At 37.8% G+C, this 20,011-nt stretch overlaps 1 protein-coding gene across 3 annotated transcripts in view; it reads right to left on the bottom strand.

The window, feature by feature from the left end:
- Positions 1–7,617: 7,617 nt before the first annotated feature.
- Positions 7,618–20,011, bottom strand: part of DBF4 (DBF4-CDC7 kinase regulatory subunit) — a 15,354-nt gene continuing 2,960 nt past the window's right edge. For 2 of the 3 annotated variants that reach the window (XM_069006756.1, XM_069006758.1), the window contains exons 3-12: positions 19,485–19,679; positions 18,313–18,363; positions 17,730–17,799; positions 17,511–17,587; positions 16,042–16,072; positions 15,720–15,765; positions 13,879–14,010; positions 10,899–11,013; positions 10,469–10,596; positions 7,618–8,858 (exon numbers count right to left, since the gene is read on the bottom strand). In XM_069006756.1, coding sequence (XP_068862857.1) covers positions 7,793–8,858; positions 10,469–10,596; positions 10,899–11,013; positions 13,879–14,010; positions 15,720–15,765; positions 16,042–16,072; positions 17,511–17,587; positions 17,730–17,799; positions 18,313–18,363; positions 19,485–19,679 — 1,911 coding nt within the window. In that variant the 3' untranslated portion in view covers positions 7,618–7,792. The remainder of the gene's footprint in view (positions 8,859–10,468; positions 10,597–10,898; positions 11,014–13,878; positions 14,011–15,719; positions 15,766–16,041; positions 16,073–17,510; positions 17,588–17,729; positions 17,800–18,312; positions 18,364–19,484; positions 19,680–20,011) is intronic. The other variant, XM_069006757.1, reaches the window with a different exon arrangement.

Here is a 20,011-nt window from a genome sequence, read left to right as displayed (position 1 = left end):
CTCTCATTTACATCTTCTACTATTTGGCTTATTTAGCACTTCTATGGTAAACACTGAAGATTAATTCTAAGGAGAAGACTTAAATAAATTGCAGAAAATTTCTATATCATGTTGAAGGATCTTAATCACAAGGAAGTAAATCCTGATCTGTATGTCTGAAGTCCCTTCTTATTGTACACATAGATTGGAAATGGATGACTTGACAGGCTTAATCCTTCAGAGAAATAATATTTAAATTTTATTGATGGTGATTTCACATTCATTTGGGAAATCAGGAAGAGAATATCGGGATTCACCTCTAGTTTTACTTTCCTGGGAGTTCCTCAACATTGCAGAGGACTGTGGTAGACTATTCACCTCTGAGTAACAAGCTCTTTAACATCAGGGGACAGATAGAATATCTCATAGAATATCTCATGCTGGAAGAGACCTGTAAGTATCATAAAGTCCAACTCCCTGCTCTTTGTGGGACTACCTAAAAATACACCATGTAACCGTGTGTCATAGGTTAGCAAGGATAGTCCCGGAAGGGATGTCCTTGCTAACGGGTGCTTACAGTTTCCTCTGGGACCTGATAGAACCTATCAGTGGCCAGTTTGAATATGGACAATTCTTTGAGCCACTTAAAGTTGTGACCGCCTCTGTGATCCACACTTAAGAACAGACAAACTCCCCCCCAAGCTCTCTCTCGTTTCCGGTGCTGGCACAGGTGGCTGCAGGCCCCGTGCAGGGGCCAGCAGGCCCGGCCAGGCCCTGCTTGGGCCAGGCCGGGCCGGGCCACGGCCAGCCTGGAGCCATGGGCCTGTTCCAGCCATGGAACCCCCCCCCACTGCCTTGCCGTGGGCAGCCGGAGCGGCTCAGAACCCCCCCCCTCCAGTGCGGCCGAGATTCAGCAAAGCGGCACCTCTGTCCGGCAGAGGTCAGTGACCAACTGTGATAAGCCACATTCCAGCTGCAAGGCCGAGGTGAGATTAACCCTTTTATTGCTGTGAAGAGCTGAAAACCTGAGGGAAGAGAGAGAGGAGAGGCTTAAAGCTGAAAGTCTGTTGTGAAGCTATGGTATATCAGAGTATCCCGTTGTAATTTCATGAAGATATGGGGGATGGAGTGTTCAACTCGTAAGCAAAAGCACCTGCGCTGAGATAGGCAGATACTGACACAGCTGTAATTTCATGAGAAGTTTGGACAGAGAGAGATGAACCAGATGAACCAGATGAGGACTTTTGCTCCAAAGAGGAAAGGAGAAAAACCTCAATTCCTAGAGATGCTGCCAGAGATAGTCTTAAAGATGAAGATAAGAAAGACCCTTTGCTCCCAGGGAAGGAGAAGGGCCTCTGTTTTTTTGTTTCTGAATGGCTCAACCTTAAAATTGTACCCCAAAAAACTTTCAAGAGTGGACCCTCGAAAGCAGTTGCGGGAAAAGCTGCAAGTCGGGGGAAGGGACTCACATCGTAAGCAGAGAGACTCCTCTTCCTAAATGGACGGAACAATATTTGGAAGTGGGTGGCTGTCTCGGTGTGATACTGTTTTCATAGCACGAGCAAGAAGAGACTTCTCTTTCTAAATGGACTGAACAAGGTTATTATGGAAGTGATAAACAGACTGAACATCTCAAGGGTTGTCTTTTTACATTTTCAGTGGGAGAAGGGAGGAAGGTGGGGGGAGGAGGAGAGTTCTGAAGGTGGTATAATTTTTTTTTTTTCCTTTTTTTTCCTTCTTTTAGGTCTGTTAATAAACTTCTTTATATTCTTTCAAGTTTGGTGCCTGCTTTGCATTTCTCCTAATTCTTATCTCACAGAAGATAAACAGTAATGAGTATTTTAGACCAAACCACTACACTAAATTGGTGTTTCTGCCCGGTTACAAACCCAACCCGTGACACCGTGTCATCCACTCCTTTAACTCCTGACTTGGGGAATGCTTCCCTGAGGAGCATGTTCTGATCACTGACCACCCTCTCAGTGCAGAACCTTTTCCTGATGTCCAATCTGAACATTACCAGTTGCAGCTTCTGACCATTTCCTTGTGTCCTATCTCTAGTCCCCAGAGAGAGGAGGTCAGCACCTTCCCCTCCACTGCCTGCAATACTGAAGGTCACAGAGAAAGTCTGGGATTTATGGCCAGCTATCTACATACTCAACAAATATTCGACACTGATTCTTGAAGTGAGATCTCCCCTCAACTCAACAAAAAACCAAAAAAAAACAAAAAACCAAAACTAAACCAACCAACCAAAAACAAACAAAAAACCAAACAAAAAACCAAACAACTCCCAACCAAACAAAAATATTATGTCACACCTGAATCTACAGCTTCTTTATCCAAATGAAATTGGACTACACCCAAACACCTGCTTTGCATCCCAAGTCTTTTTATAATGCTGTATCTGGGGTGCTCAGCATTTATTTTGCATAGCTGCACTATTTAAAGCAAAGAACCAAAAAGTAACATTTGCAGAATTCATGGAAAAAAACCCCTACCTCATATCATCTTCAGAGACAGTAAGCTGGTTAATGAACTTTACTCACATTTACCTTCACCTGCTACAGGTATCATGGTGACCCTGTGGTATTACCAGCAGGATTTACCTTTATTTATGCTTGCACTTAATAGCAAAAACTATCTCCTTACAGGGTCCAGAGGACTAGTTGTGCTAAGAAATTAATTTTGGTATTCATTTTCTAGTCCACCTACATATATTCTGTAAATAAGTTGTACAATTGCTCTGGATCAATTGGTTGCTAAAATTTCCCCTCGTTTGTCTTCAAGAGTGATGATTAGATGCCTATAGAGGTTACAGCTAAATCTGAGTGGCAGTAAGCACTTGAAAGAAAATAGCTTATTTTCCAGAAGAATATTTACATGAGATGGAACATAATGGGAAAAATTAGAGGGATAAAGGGGAGTCCATTTCCTGCTGTGATGCAAGTAACAGCCAAACTAGTCACCCAAGAAGGATATGAACACTTGATCACATTTGATTGTAGTTTTATCTTACACTTCACTATTTCAAGAATTTCCCATAATTCTTTACACAATCTAATTGCATATCTTAAACTTCTCAGATTCTGAGCATCTACAGAATGAAACTAGGGCAGGGAAGTGCTCTCCACCTTTGAGTAGACTCAGTGTATGACCACGGTAAACTGTGATTTGATGCTGTACTAGTTTGAAAACACCTAGTTTGGGAAACACCAAGTCAGAATAACAATTTAATAGGGAAATAAAATAAGGGGGGGAAAAAAAATAAAGGCAGAAAACACTGGGTTAAACTGAGAGTCAGGATACAACCAAACACCCTGTTAATCAGGGTGGTGGTAGCAGTCCGATAGAATGTATTTATTCTGATAGAATGGTGGCTGCATCTATGGTGGCTGAAGAGGTGATCCTGTAGAAAAGGGTCTGCTCTTCCTCAGAAGGTCCAGTGATGGCGGTGTAGCTCCTGTCCTCTGGAAATCCAGTGGAAAGGTTTTCTCTGGTGTTCAGAATCTCAGGTTATATGAAGGATGGAATGCTTGGTTCCTCCCTCTGGGTGGAGCATCTCACAATAGGGTAATGAGTCATGAGACCGAGTGTTGATTAGGCTCATTAACAGAAGATAGTCAGGAGGGAGTTATCTCTGAGTCATGCAGCGGGACAATGATGGGCCATTAACAGAAAGATAGTCTGGGGGGAGGAGGCAAGGAAACCCTGCCCCACCTGATTTCCACTGCTCATGAGGATGGTAATAGAATACACTGCAACCCAGGACAGATGCTACTGTGGTATCAACTGTGCACATGATCAAAAAGCCCAGCATGATCAGTCTTTATCAGCTCCTGGTGCTTATCAGCCAATGGCCCAGAGACCACATGGACCACATAGCTCACAAAGATTCTCCATCTGGAGAAAATGGAGGGATTTGTATTTTTATCCTGTGTCCACATGCCCCACTGTAATTACACCAGTTAGAGCAGCTACCATTGTTCCATCATTCCTTTATTCAGAGGCTGCCACAAGAGCTTCACAGACACCATCACCAGCTACATTAACTGAGTGCTTCAGAGCTGAGGCTCTTCAGGTGCAGAATGAAGGTGCACACACTGTCACGGGTGCATCTATGGAGTCAAACAACCTCAGGTTGTAACTAACTTCCCTCCAACGCTAATGGGAAAGCCAGCTCTACAGTAACCTACTGCTTCATGTCATGTGTTCTGCAGCGGGATGTTGAGCAAGAGCTGCCCACAGAGATGCTGCTCAGAGCATAGGGCTTACCTGAGTGCATCAATCGCAGAAGTACTGCAGAACTTACTTACATGTGAGTGCTGCTGGCATCGCTAATCCCCACAGGAGTGTCTGTATGTACACCCCCATGCACACACACACGGATTGGCAACTCTCTCCTCTCAGCCACACTATAACTTACTTTAATAGACACAACACTTCTGCTCTAGATAAATGCATACCATGGAGCAAAGCCATATGCAGTGTTTGGACATCCACTGCAAAAACCCAAGCCTATAGTGTAAGTGTAATTGAAGTAAAACACTGCTTCTTCCAATGCTTTATTTCTAAATGCATGTTTCAACACCTGTATTTCTTCTGATGTTGTTACTACCATCCCAACTTTGCATATTCTAGCTACAGTTTCCAGGTTAAAAGTCTTTACTGAAGATCATTTTGGTCTGTCCCCTAGTCTGAACTCATCCTTACACTGAAGTACCAAACCAGTATAGTGTCTGCACAGGCTTTCAGCATTGACATATGTGTGTGTGTATGCACATACCTCCTATTTCAACATTTTAAAGATTATAAAATATTTCACATTCCCAGAAATGTGCTCGCCACACCTATGAAACAAGGAAGATCACTGGGCCACAAGAACATCACTTAAACAAGAGTACTTTTATGGTCTAAAAACCTAGGGGATATTTTTTCAATCAGATGTTAAAAATTAAGTAATGTCTGTTTTACACAAGCTTTCACCTTTTTTTGATAATTATGATTGTGTGGTCGTTAAAACTTGGAATCTCACACTGTGTATAAGTGTATGCTGCAGAGTATGGGAGCAGAGCTCCAAATGTCTCTAACTACCACAAAAAGAACAGTGGTTAGAACCTTAACACCTGGTTTTGCATAAACATAAGCATTACCTACACCTGCTTCTCAAAGTCACAGAAAGCAAGACAATTCAAAAATGACGTGCTTCAGAAGAAATCAGTGTACTTATAAAGAGTTCAAACTGTAATTATATAATACCTAATTATCACAAATACACACTCACAGATAAATAAAGGTTTGCCATTAGAAGTGCAGTTTTAGTGACCAGAGAGGCACTTGTGGTAGTCTTTGTCTGAACTGTTTGACATTTCTCAGAATCACTGCCACGTTTTGAAGATATTCAAGTCTCCTCTCTGTGAGGAAATCAGAGAGACAGATATTCCAGTAACTACCCTTCAATTTTTTTGAAGGGTAGTTCTAACATAAATACTTTCAAATTTTTGTAAAAACTGTTGGGTTTTTTTTTTTAAACAAGCTTAAAAGATAATAAATACATTAAAATAATTAAATATGCTGAGTAAATCTGTTTTGGAAATAGTCAATAGGCTTACTGTGGCTTGTGATACCATCTGAATATACTACAAAGGGGACTCTTAACACACACTGAAGTGACCAGTAAACAAAATCTGCATCATGAATAAAACTGCTTTTTGCAACCAGTAGCAGTGACTCTCCTATCTTGTTCTGGATTACAGTGAATAGTTTTCATATTTTGATGACAAACTTTTGATTTTTTTTCCCCCAACAAGATTTTAAAGCCAGATTCCAATGTGTTTGAAACTTCTCTTTGCAGTGCCAGTTGAGATAATATGTTCTAGGACTGCATCTAATCATATGCAAAACATACACATTGTTTATCTGATGAGTAGATTTACTAACAGTTACTTCTACACTTCACACCTACCACTGCAGCAATCCTTCCGTGTATCAATAGCCATGCACATACACCCAGTCAGATGGAGGCCACCACGGCAGCTAAGGAGCTTGTGTGCAGGGAGGAGGCTGCAAGAGATACTTACTGGCAGATTGTTGGAACGGTGTTAGGGGGAAAATGCAAATTATTCTTAATTGTACTTTTAAGACTGAACCAAAAGCTAGAAAAAACCCACAACCAGAAAAACGCCAACCAACCAACCAACCAACCAACCAACCAACCAACAAAAAAACCTCAACAAAAAAACCTCCAACCAAACAAAATTATCTCAATAGAAGAAAAACACTCAAACACTTGTTCCTAAAATAAACAGCATTCACTGAACCAGAAAGCAGTCATTTAAGTGTCACTCAAAACAAAGAACAAAGTAATTGCTTCAATCTTCTACCTTGAAGTCCCAGTCCTAGAACACTACATACTAGTAATTTACAGGCAAAAAATAAATACAGACATACACATTTAAGATCAACTCCTTTTTAAAATGGTAATTCCGCTCATTTCTATAATGGGTTTCTGTATCTTCTGGATGCAAATTCAGATCAGAATTAACTATAAATCAAGCCAGAAGCGACCAGTAAGATGGAGAAACCAAAAGCAGTCCTCACCACACTGTACACACAATTACATTCACAGGGGAATAAGAAATGTCACCTTTTAGGTGACAGCAACTCCCTAAGCAGCTACTTTCATCATTAAGCTTCCAATTCATACCTTCTCTAAAGGAAAGTAATTTTTTTATGTCATTTTCCTCACCCATTCCTGCACTCCAAGCAGCTTTACCTACCCCCCACAGAAAATAGCCTATAAAGGACAGACAATAGCAGGCAACATTAAAGCACTTTAACCGTAAGAGCACTAAGTTTGAGAATATTAAATGGGCATGAGACAAAAACGCAAACCAGTAATTTATGCAAAAATTAATGAGTCATTTCTGTGATTTACATCTCTTACATGACCTTAAGGCACTCTACATTTATTAATAACACTTTGCCTCTTGTAATTTCATAGTTGCGCCCTCTCATGATTTACAGATACAGAAACTCTGAAAGAAATCAGCTCTGGTACAGATCTGAATTATTAGAAACCAAAAAACAAAAAAAAGGTCTTCCCAACTCTCACTTGTGTCCTTCAGCCTTTGAGTAAGCCAATGTGACAGGCTGGCTACTCCGAAAGAAAAATCAAACAAAGGACCCAAGTCAATCAGAAGCCAACCTGTCCTGTTGGGTTTTTGTTTGTTTGTTTTCCCACAATATATTTTTATACATCTAACTGCTTTCTTAATAGCTGAAATACACAACAGAGCTAGTTTTAAGTTAATAATAATACATCAGAGTAGTCAAAGAATGTAATACATGTTTGTTACTGTGTTCTCTAATAAAGCAGCAGCAGAACAAAAGGGAAGCAACCAAATGCCCACAAAACATCAATAATCAGTGAGTAATGGACTACCTTATTTACAGTGGAACATCTGATTCTTTTTAATGTGGTTACTCAGAATGTATCATAATCAATGATTTTAGAAAATAATTTTGTCTAATTGCAGCTGCATCATGCTTTGCCTAGCAATTTATTTAATCCAAATATGGGGTCAGAGCCTTTTACCAGCCATGATAAAGCAGTACCTTTAAAAAAAATCCAAAACACAAGACCAAAACCAAACTTAGTTTTATTTTTCATATTTACATATACAGAAGATTTTGCATTAAAAAACTTGAAAACCAAATAATCTGTACATATAATACAGCAATTTAAGTCTTCATGAATAGAATCTTAAATTCTCACGTCAATCTAAAAATCATTATATTAAATAAACCAGTATTAAAATCCAAAAAATGGAGATGAGGATGAAGAGGAAAATAATGACCATGTAACATTTGTATTCTGCCCTTCGCATGTATCATTTATGCTCACTGAACATTTATTCTCAGTGTAACTTGAAAAACCTCCAAATTCTGAGTTTCTTTCACTTGTCTGAAATAACTCCAATAGGGTCTGCAGTGGCGAGCTACAAGAGCTTCGCTTCTCTTCAGGAACAGACAGTCCATCTGAATTCTTTACATATAACTCCATAGTCTGTTTCCAGGTTTCTCTTTTATTCCTTCCCAAGTTAAGCTTCACTTTTCTGTGCAGCTTTCCAGACGGTGAACTGTGGGCAGTGCTGGCAGCTGATGCATTAAGTTCTTTGTTCACAGCAGTATCAGATACCTCAGCCTTCAGAATGACATTGTGCTGCACTTGTTGATGATTATCACACAAATCAGGATGTTTCTTGACAAACGTAGGATTGGCATCTGTTTTTTTCAAACACTTTGCTGGTAGAACTACTGAATTATTTAATTTTCGTTTTTGCTGCAGTAAGTTTTTGTCTTTTTCATTAAAATATGTAACTTGGGTGTGAGAATATAAAGTATATGTTCCTTCCTGAAAACACTGTATATTTTTTTTACTTAGATCTGGTTCCAGTATTTCCCTGCTGAATGGCTCAGAAGCTTGAGACAAGTTCTTTGTGTACACTTTGTCAGTTTTCTGAAGGGGTGGCTGTATGGAATTTGATGATACAACAGTCTCTCTTACCTTCACAGTACAGGAGCAATCAGTCTTAATATTTTCATTATTATTTCTGAACTTACTTTTCAGTTCTGACGGTTGCAATGGGTGACAGTAAAGAACTGAACACACAGATGCAGAAACAGGGGTAGGTATTGGCACAGAATTTGGTTGTACTTCTGCAGGCTGGCGATCCAGTTTGAGCGCCTGCATTGCAGTATCCTTCCATGAGTAAGTTTTCAAAGAAATGCGTTGCTTTTTCAGTCGCTCTTTCAGCTCATCTGGTCTGGTTATCTTTCCAATTATAGGAGAAAAATATCCTGTGCTACATTTTGTCCTACAATGAAATTGTTTAAAAATATTAACAAACATAAAAAACCCCATGCAACGTAACTCCATAGGCAACTGATTCTGGAAGTAACTACTGATTTTAGAACTAACAAAGGAGTTTTTGTTTTTACTCTTCAAGGAAAGATATACTTAGGGTAGTAACATGTGCTGGTGATCTGTTTACCCACTGCTTTTCTGATCCCATATTGCTCCCCCCACTTTCCCCTGCTCCTAGCCCTGGCCACTCCCTTGGGCTCTCCCTATTGGTTCTGGTACCCCAACCCTGCCCATGGACTGAGAAAAAGCCCCTGTGCCCAGATCACAGGGTCCCTCTGCCTCTGGGGGTTGCCAGGACAAGATGTAACCATTAAAGGCCATCTGAAGCCCCAATGGAGCCCCTTCTCGCCTCCTTCGCCATCACTGTGCTGCAGAGCTGAGAGCTGCCGGGGCAAAACCACGGAGCCATCCAAAATGGACTACGGGAAGGCGAAATGGTCACACTGCCCTAAGCAGCTCTGCTGAGCTCTCAGGGAAAGCTGCAGCTTGCTAAACTAAACCTAGCACTACAACAGTAACACACTATTTCTACAGGAGCAGAGCATCTATAGTTGAATTTTATATTTTCTTACTGATTTCTATAGCTCATAAAATTGTTTTAAAAACACACAAAGTAGTCTAATATTTCAGTAAATCTCAATTTACTGTGGCATTAAGAACAAAAGTTAATGAATATAATGCAATGCCTATAAATACTTACAAATATTCTATGATATATACACAAAATTAACATAATTTTCTTGACAGGATTTCAAGCCTAACAACTCTTGAGTATTTTGAAATCACCAAAGAAATAAAGGCTTGCTTTCATTACACTATCAGTTGTTTGATTCTGTTCGCATTTCCTTTGATTTCACTAAGAACGTATCTTTATTTCCTCATTACTTGCCTCTTTTTTTTTTTAAATAAACAAGAATTCCTTATCTCCTGACTCATTTGCAAAAAATCAGAGCAACCTTGAATAACGTTACATATTAATACGTAATAGTAACATAACAAAGACCCTGGTGCCTACAGTCCAAGACACCAAACAAGCCTTTCTCGCCCTTTCAAGCTCTTGAGCTACGAGGAATGAAGTGACATTTGCTTTCTCTGTTCTGCACAGGCAGCACACAAGCTAAGAGGTTTAGAGTACAGGCAGGAAGTTTTCCCACAGGTAAGGAGACCAGATTGACTGATTTGCTGTCCTTCGACTTATGACTACCAAAAATGACAGAAAGCATTCAGAGCAAGATGTCCAGACACTGCTGTCTTTCTGATAGCAATATTTCAGTACAGCAGATTTTGCTTTATAGAAGCTGAAGATAGGTAGGACAACTTCTGGCAACTTTCAGTCTCATCTTTCTCTGATGTCACCTGCACTTCTGATTGTTTTTTTTCCTAAATTCTGCTTTACAGAACTGATTTGCCAGGTACAGCTGCATTGTAAATTTCCATTATTTATTTCAGAATTCAAAACATGAATTGATCCTATTCTATGCAGATCAAGAATTTCAGGACTATCTTTATGTTCAATGTCATGACTCACAGAGTCTTTAAAATTTACAAAATGTAACTCACCTTTTTATTTTTCCTGTATCATCATCTTTGTATGCAACAAACTCATAAACTAACTTTGAGATTATATCATCAACAACTTTATACTGTGTGCTTTGTGCAAAATTTCGGTGCCGCTCACTTTCAAGATGCTGCAATAAAGAAAAAACATGAAACAAATCTAAGACTACAGATATGAATATACAAGTCAGCAGTACAAGGAGCAAGTAAATATTAATTTACTACTAGCATCTCCAAGACATGAATTACTAGCGCCTTCAGCTATCAGAGATAGGTTTTAATTCTTAATTGCTTCTTCTAACATGGGAAAAAATACTCATTTGCTGGTTATTCAGAAAAATGTTTTAAAATAAAAAATTACAGAGAAACGTCTGGCGATACCACACTTAAGAGATATGATGGTATCAAAGCATATACTTGACATTTCACATACTGTTTGCAGATCTTCATATTTCTTCCCACAACATTCACAATATCCTCTCTTTTTTTTGTCCTTCTGAGGAAGCTGAACAGGCATTCCACAGTCCTTGTCACTGTTTATTTTGTTTCTGTTAAGAGAATATTAATGAGTCTTAAATACGAGACTGAGTGCTCAACTTGCCTCTCACAGTATGTTCATTCTTACCTACTTAAAAAAAACAACAAACCCCAAACAAACCTCTATTTCCCCTTAAACTACATTATTTTAGTCAATGCTTAGAAAAAACAAAGAGAAAAGTTATGCACTGTAGTTACAAAAATGCTGCTAGCGAGGATTTTCTTGTTATTTTCTAAGTCCGTGAGAGACTTTTCTCTCTCACAGAAGAGGTAGCAGGGAATGTAAACAACCCAGACACCTGCAACCTTGAAAAGTCTTGTTTATGGTATAGTAGAAAAATATTTTGACAATGGATGTTTTAGGATTTTAGCCAATCACCCACAAGGGGTGGCTGGCCCTTTGTCCAATTAGGCTATGAAGAAAAAAGTCTATAAAAGAGTTTGTAAAATAATTAAATAGATCAATCTTGCTGCACAACTCCTGCCTGCTGGATCTTCTCCTCCTCCTCCTCCCTATGGCTGCGGGACACGGTGCTATACCGTAGGAACCAGGCCTGCGGTAATAATGCACAGATTAAAAATCAAACAAACAAAACCCAGAAACATTTACTGGAAGAAGACAGGCCGACCCAGTGGAATTATATGTAAGCATAAAACATCCAGGTTAGTACAGATGTACTACCATCACTGACTCAGAATAAATAATACAAAATTGCTAAACAAATAAAAATCAAAGAGCATTTAAAAATCTCTGTGCACAGCTGATAAAACCCAAATTAGAAACAGAAAAATAAAAAAGTATTTTAACACCCACTGTCAGTATTTTTGAAGCCTAGAAAATACACATCTGAGAAAGATGACCTCTCCTCACTCTTTGGCAAAAGTAACAGCCATATTTCTTGGTTAAACATAATTTTGAATATGCTGACCTAATGCCATTTTGTCCTGTTTTTCTAGGTACAGGCTAAGTGGGAATGCAAAAAAATGAACCTGAAGTTCTTCTTGGACATTAAAATATGAAGAGGCTCTCAGTAGCTGCTCCATGACCTTCAGAGTCCTCATCTGGGGAGACCTACTGCTTGCTGCAATCCACTATTAAACCACCTAAGGCTGATATGCCAGCAATAAAGCAAAGTCATCAATCTCTACTTCCCTTTTACTTTGGAGGAATAGTGCCATCTCCCTGTTTAGCCAAAAATCACTCTGACAGATTTTACCAAGTATCTGCATAGATGTAAGGTCAGGACTTTACATCAAAAAATCTGTCTTGAAAAATCTCTAGCTTACAAAGCATAGCAATGTATTGTTAACATCCCGACCCAGCACTTTGGTTTCTCAGGACAGGGAATCCCAGTCTGTGCTTTAACTGTTACATCAGCCTTCACACCTTCCCTCTGCAAAACAGTAAAACTCTTTAGAGAATCAGTAAAGCAGGGTATAAGCAATAGAATGGATCATATGAAGACTGAATATGTCTGCAGGTCTTGCCCAATGCAGAAGCAAGTAGAACTAACAACTTCGTTTCAACAAGCTTTTCTCCCAGGTAAAGATAAAACAAGTGAACATTCCCTTCTCTCTCTCTCTCTTCCAAAACTGACATTGCTCACAACTGAGTATGAAACAATTTCCCACCTAAACATCTCTTTGGTATGTGCCCACCTGAAGTATTAATTAGGAATATTTATTCAAACTAATTCAGAAATTTTTACTATATCACATTCCTTAATCCATCTAAACAAAAGCTGCCTTTATGGTTTTTTAATGGTTTAAAAAGAATGGGTCTTTCCAACCTCCTCTGAAGGGACACAATCAGAAATTTCCTTATTAATACAGCAGTCACCCTTGCAATTATGTTTTTTGCTTTTTCGTATTACCTTCATTGCAACTAAAAAAAAAAAGGCATTATGGCAACATCAGCTGAAACCTCCAGCACTGTATTAAGGTCAAGACTGGACAAAACTGTGGAGAAGCCATTTTATAAAGAAAACAGGTATCACAGCTGATTAAGTCTTCAGCCCCCAAAAAAAAGAAAAGCAGCAACTTAGTAAACACAGAAAGTTCCACATATGGCAAAGCTACCCTTCGCCTAAATATATTTAGTCTCTCACAGGAATCAATTTAAGAAGTCAATGAAATAAGCTAGGTAGAAAAGATTTTTAAAAACCACACTGATTCACAAAAAACAATTAAGACTCTTAAATATAAGTTTCAAATCATAAAATTGATTTGCTGAAGTTCTAACTGCATCTGTAGCGCTCAAATAGAGCGTGAATGCCAAAATGTATCACATAAACACTTGCTGTAAAAACAACTGCAATTTTACTGGGCAGCTGGCATCCACTTTTCATCTTTGAAGAGTTGAAGCAGTATTAGCAGTTAATCTAATTTCTGTAAATTATCCACAATATACGCTCTTTATCAACAATGGTTAGGCACTGGGATTGAGTATCACTGCTTTAAAAAATTTAACTAATTATTTCAGTACTGTACAGATAAATAACAAAAGAAGTCTCAAGAAACCCACTTCCTGTGAAATACTTACTGAATAGCATCCAAGATGAAGACAAGGAAGAAACCAGTGGCAGAAAGGAAAAAAATATCTTATGCTGACCCATAGTGAAAGGAGAAGGCCACATTTTTGAATGTATGCAGCTGTATGCCCAAAAAAAGGATTAAAGACAGGATAAAGAGGGTACAGATAGAGAGACAGACACTAACAGTGCAGTAAATACATAAGCTGAGACATGGCTAGTAGTATTAAATAGCACAGAAAATTAGAAGAAGAGCAATTATTTTAGAACACAATTAGTAATGAAATGATTTAGAGAACAACCCTCTCCTCTACCCACATCTTGATAACAAAGTTTTCAACAAACCTTTGCTTAGACTGAGTTTGCTTTTGACCAGAAGGATACTTCTTATCCACCTCAAATGGACTATATGGCTTTGGAACACAATAGTTCAGGAATGGAAAACTCAGTAACTGCAGGTAAAACGGTCGATACTGGCTGCATTAACACAAAACAAGCACATGAGAACCATCAAAACCAGAAAAAGGGCAACATTGCATACATTACTCCAGGTCCAAAATCTTGAGAAGGTGTTTCTCTATTACATATGGCATACACAGAACGCTAAGCAGGTAAGTATTTTAGACTAAGTAATTCATTCCCTTCTTGATACTTTCCTTCAGTTTCCACAGCTGTCTTACACATCCCTTGGGATATGACTTGTGTGCCTATTAATTGTGAGTTGGGTAACCAGTAAACCCAAGAATAATTTGGACAACAGTGCATTTGTGCTCCTGAAAAGTAGCTACATCAGTTCCCAACATCCAATGCATTTTTTTTCCTCATTCTACCATTTTCTTAAAAAAAAAAAAGTAATCAATTCACCACTCAAAATATAAAAACTGACCATCTCATTTTTCAGAAAAATAATATTCCTGTACACCACTGTACTTTCAGAGATACCAGAACTAGCAACTATACCAGTGCTCTAAATATATTAAGAACTTTTAAAATAGGGCATGTCAAAAGCTCACATCCTGAATAATCATTTGACTGAAATGCTGATGGCAGAGTTGTCTGATTTCTTCCTCACATTACTGTTATAAGCTACCCAGGCAAAACTACAACAGCAAATCTGGAAAACATAACAGCAACAGTGAACCATCAAGTTCTGCTTCTGAACCATTACTTATGCTGCATAAACATTAAAAAACATTATGTTACATAAATATTTAGAAGTGTTTCAAGTGTTTAGTACTCCACTACATTGTGAAGTCAAATTCACATATATTTATATATCAATTTCTTGTCCTTACAACTGTGTTGGTCCAATTCTCCCCACTATCCTCATGTCCCTCATACCTGTTGCACCAACTCAGTGTACAACTAGGTTTAGATCTCTTTTTTCAATACAGGAAGGCATCAGAGAAATCAGGTCAAAGAATTTAGCGCTTATAAACAACATCATAACTCAGAAGTTAGTTAGGGATTTAAAGGTGCAAATTATGCTGCACAGAACTGAACCTTTTTTTACAATTCATTGTTCTCACAACTTCTGGCTATCTGGCATTTTCTTACACAACCAAGACTGATTGATTACAGGACCAGAAAGATACGAAATGTTTCAAGGCTGAAAGTATCAGATTGCATACTATTGTGGATTCTGAAGTCAGATTAATAGCTTGTAACTCTTTCCTTTAAAAAGAAATGACTGAACAGGAAATTAAACCTAATTTCAATTAATTATTTTAACTAACAACTTCTCTTTCCTTACATCTGAAGCGTCTCAGCAGGAGATGAATGTAATTGAGTTGGGACTACAGGACTGGAATTCAGTATGCAAAGTCTTATTGGCCTTTTGGGCTACAGGATTTGGATCTAAGGAAAGATGTTCAGGTTTCCCTTTCACTCATACAGTCCTTGGTAGGAAGTAAACTGAATAACCCCCTCTCATGATCTACAAACTGGAGTTACCTGTTAACTTGCCACTTCCATCACCTACTGCAAATATTTCCTACTATACTACTACTTGGTCAATCGCATTTGGTGGCTGGACACATTTGTATGTTAATATAAGAGGGCAGTACACTTGACATTTGAAGTCAGGAAGTTGAAATAAATTAAGATTGAAGGACACACTTTCTCAAGTAATTCTGAATTACTCAGTTTGAGAATCACATTACTGAATGCGTGAAGAGAACACTTACCGACTCCTATCTTCCACCCTGATAAATGGACTTTTCAGTCTACCTGCTCAAGGGGGGAGAAAAGGAAATCAATAAATAATTACTTTTCATTCTTTATGATGTTACCCCAGTAGCTTAAAAAATAAGCAGACTTCATTTTAGAGCTCATTATGTACAGGTTTTGACAAAGTCATGATTTCCACAAAAGTTCTTCTACATGCTTCTGTTGGACATACAAATTGGAGTACAGCACCACATTTGACCGCATGAGAACTGTAGCGCATTCTTAAGCATTCAGAAAATAAGTCAAGCCAGAAACCTCTACAATTATTGAAGTACTTACTTTTCGACTTTTGAGCAGTAACTTGTTTTCCCTATTGAAAAAAGAGAGATGGTATAAAATCCCTGTGAGTATTTTTCTGCACTTTACTTAAAGATTTAGCTGTAGATAATTTATGAGAGTCTCCCTCTGTTAATCATGACTTCATACACTCATGATGAATTTTGCAGGAAACTAAGCCCACTAATACTTTGAAATAAGGTAACATGTTTCCCCAAAGAAATATTTATTTCTACACTGAAAAAAACCAAGTGTTCTCCTTCAGATGCCTCAATTTATTTTTCCTAAAAGCAAATCTAAACAAAGAAACTAAGAAAGGTAAATTTATACACTTACTCTCTCCACCCTGAAACTACCTTGCCATGGTTTAAAGTTCAGCCTTTAATACAGATAGCATTTTTACAACACTTCATAAATCCTAATTAACTGCAAGCTGCAAAATGCCACCAAAACCTGTAGAACAGCAAGCATCTCCAATTAATACAATTCTTTTCATTTGAATGGATTTACATGGGCTGGGTCTTTTATTATTTTTAGCAATGAAGACTAAAATTTAGAGGAATATTGTGTCTTAAAGTGAAGCCTACAATCAAGCATCAGCTGTTAATTTTAATTGATTCTGGTAAAGGTACAAACTCAATTTTATACTATTTGCAAAACAATCTCACCTGCTATCCATGAACACAGTGATGATTTGGCAGAGGATTTTATGTAGCCTCAATACTACTAGCCAGTATTACATTCCAAAACAAAGTAAGACACCCCATTTTGGGGTAGTATTCTGGGTAGTTTGGTTCCATTTACTGACCAGGCCCCATGGCTAAACTAGACAATTGTGCAAATTACAGAGCAACTGCAGATGAAGCATGCAAGAGCTACAAGCTTTAACATCATTTTCACATGCCAACTGCACATTATTGGCAGAAGACCCTGAAGATGCTTTATGCTAGTTCTTTACAAAAGAAGAGTTGCAGATTCCCTATAGAGACAGCTTCTCCAGGAAACATAACTATAATTTTTCGAAATGGCCCATCAAAATGAAAGCATTTCTAATCACTGTGTCACAAGGAAAATTATACAAGGCAACTTAGCTGCCATCTACATCATACTAAAGCCACAATACATTTTATTATTTATTACTTTTGAGGCAAGCAGAATGAAAACTTCAGACAGTTCAGCACTTCTGATAGTTAGATATCCTTTGCAACAGCACAGTTCTACACATTATGGAATCAATGCTACTATTAAAGCTATTTTTAAATAACGCTGAAATACACAGCAAATACTTTTTATCTTTCAAAGATGTTTTTTAAATCAATTCACAAAACATACTAGTCTGTGAAAAACTGAAAATGAGCAATACCTCAGTTAAAGTAAAATCTACAGGCTTCACAGTAGGCAGTACTTTAGTACTTAGTGTTTTCTTAGTTAATGAAACAAATGGCATTTTTATAAATGGCAGAGGTGCTTACCACATCTTTAGAAGAACTGCCTGCTCTTTTGATTAGATAGAGCTCCCTTTTCTTTTGTTCAATGCAATTCTTAACATCTGGCAAAAAGAGGAAGAATTATACTCAGTTAATTCAATTTTTGTATGTTTGACGTAATTTTTAGTATTTTGAATTCAACAAAAGAATAGTTAAATAAACATTACAAGTTCAAGTCAGGCTTCACCTAACAAAAATATTTACCATCAATATGAAGGATCTTCACTCCCCAACTCAAAGCATTGGACAGTATACTCCCAGAAGGGATTAAGTCCTGCAAGCAATAAATTATATTAATAATCTTAAACAACGCATAGTAGATTACTTAAAAGAATTACAAATGTAACACGCAATATGAGAGCTGAGATTAAAATGCAGATGATGCTTTGCTTCTTAGCCAAAAGACTATCACTCTCCTAGACTCCTCTTCTGTCTCTGTATTACAGCACCTCACCATCAGAAGAATATATTTAAACCTTCAGAAAACCAAAACTGTTCTTTATTGTCACATTTTATAGTAAGATGTGAAGACAGTGAATTTACACATTAACTTCATGAACACCTCTCAAATGCTAGTTATATTAGCAATCCTGACAAATCTTAATACTTGTCCTAAGACTCCAGACTTTCAATTCTTCCGGAAGTACCCAGAAAACATACCTGACACTTCACTTCCATGGCTGACTTCTCTCTAAAACCACTAACATCACTTTTACTACTACTTGTTTTCTAGAAGAACAAACCACCAAAGGTTCTGAAGCACAAATTTGTTGATAATTTGGCTTACCTGTTCTTTGATTGCTTTTTCAACCAAGGATTTTCCTCTGCTCATACGTACCTACATTAAAACAGAAACACATTTGTAGCAAAGTGAGACAAATTATATTGCTCTCAAAAAATACGTATGTTAGATACAAGGGTCTCCTTTTGTTCATTGTATTTTTCAATAATTTGCATTTTTCTCACAAGGTTATGGTTGATACGGTCTAAGGGGAAAAAACCCAAAACCAAAAAACCCCCAACATGTAATCCTTTTCAGCCAAAGCAGGCCACTGCAATGTTAGGGCTGGAACAACACAGATGGTGGGAATAAGCAGCCAGTGACACAGACCAGGAGATGAGGTTTCATCAGCTGAGCTTGTGAAAATTAAGCTAACAGTCATGAATATAATCATAGCCTCTGTCTTATCCCCTGCTTTTCCATCACCAGTGCATTTCCTTTTTCTACTTTTTGCTGCTTATTCATAATGAGCTCTTTACCTATCCAGGTTGTTTGCAAAACGAGGTGCCCTCACCTATACAATACGAAGACCAGCTTGCAGCCTGCAGCCTGGCTCAGTGATGTTTCAAAATAAGCACCATATATATATAGTACAGCTAAGTATTTCAACCATATTCTGAAAGGACACAAGACTTGCCCAGGTAAACAACTTCACATAAACCTGAGTAAATTCAGATACTAACTGTTGCAATTAATGTGATCCCCTAAGAAAGGGCTCAGAGAAACTTAACATTCATAATGCTCAATTTTAATTATTTCCTACTACTATCGGAGTATTTCTGCAGGTATCAGCATTAACAACACCTAATCAGCCAGATTTTAATAGGCCATGTTGCTAAAGAGACAGGAATCACTAGATGTCATCACATGCCTGATCCAGCTGTCAAACATGACATCAATGTTGTAAGTCAGACATACTACATTAGAACAGATTTTAGTGTACTCTGCTTACTTGCAAAAATGGCTCCTTATTTTAAAATTAGTTTCAAAAAAATTGCTGAATTAGTTTGAGTTAGTTAACAAGTTAGCCTGAATAAGTGTAAAAGTATGTTTGAAAGAAATCCCCTTATTCACCCAAGGAACTGCTGCCACCTTTACGAAACAAAATAGGAGAAAAATTGTAAGAGCATATCCCATGGGTTGCACCTGATCTGCTGTACTATTACTAAGAAACTTACTGTATCTACTATCTTAAATGAGCTTCCATCATTTCGATCTTTTCGGTTGCTAGGATGAGGTGAACCATTTCCTCCGTTAGACGCAGATTCTGGACTAGGAACAGGAGAAATCTGGCCAAGAGCTGGGGCAAATTTTGCCTCCTTTTTATTAGTCACCAGATAGTTGATATCTTTACTAAGAAAACTCTCCACTCTCTAAATATAAAGATATAAAGAAAATAATTAATTCAGGACAATAGACCAGTAATTCAATTTTACATTGAATATTTTAAAGGAAAGTGATAAAACTTCTAAAATAATAAAGTTCAAAACCACTGAATTAACAAGAAAAGATTTTCTAAATATCTGGATGACAATGACAACTAAGCTGTACTCGCATCTTACCAGTCACAAACTCCAATTTCAGTTCCTTAATTTTGTAATCTTTATCAAAAGAGCTCTGCTTTGTTTTGATTATTATAATTTTTTTACTACCTACCTGTAATACTTTCCAAGTATAAGAATGTAAACACTGTATTAAGGAATAA

Source organism: Aphelocoma coerulescens, chromosome 2 (genome assembly GCF_041296385.1).
Source record: "Aphelocoma coerulescens isolate FSJ_1873_10779 chromosome 2, UR_Acoe_1.0, whole genome shotgun sequence".
Classification (NCBI taxonomy): Eukaryota; Metazoa; Chordata; class Aves; order Passeriformes; family Corvidae; genus Aphelocoma; species Aphelocoma coerulescens.
The sequence above is the reverse complement of the archived record's forward strand: the minus strand, read 5'-3'. Positions and strand labels throughout refer to the sequence as shown.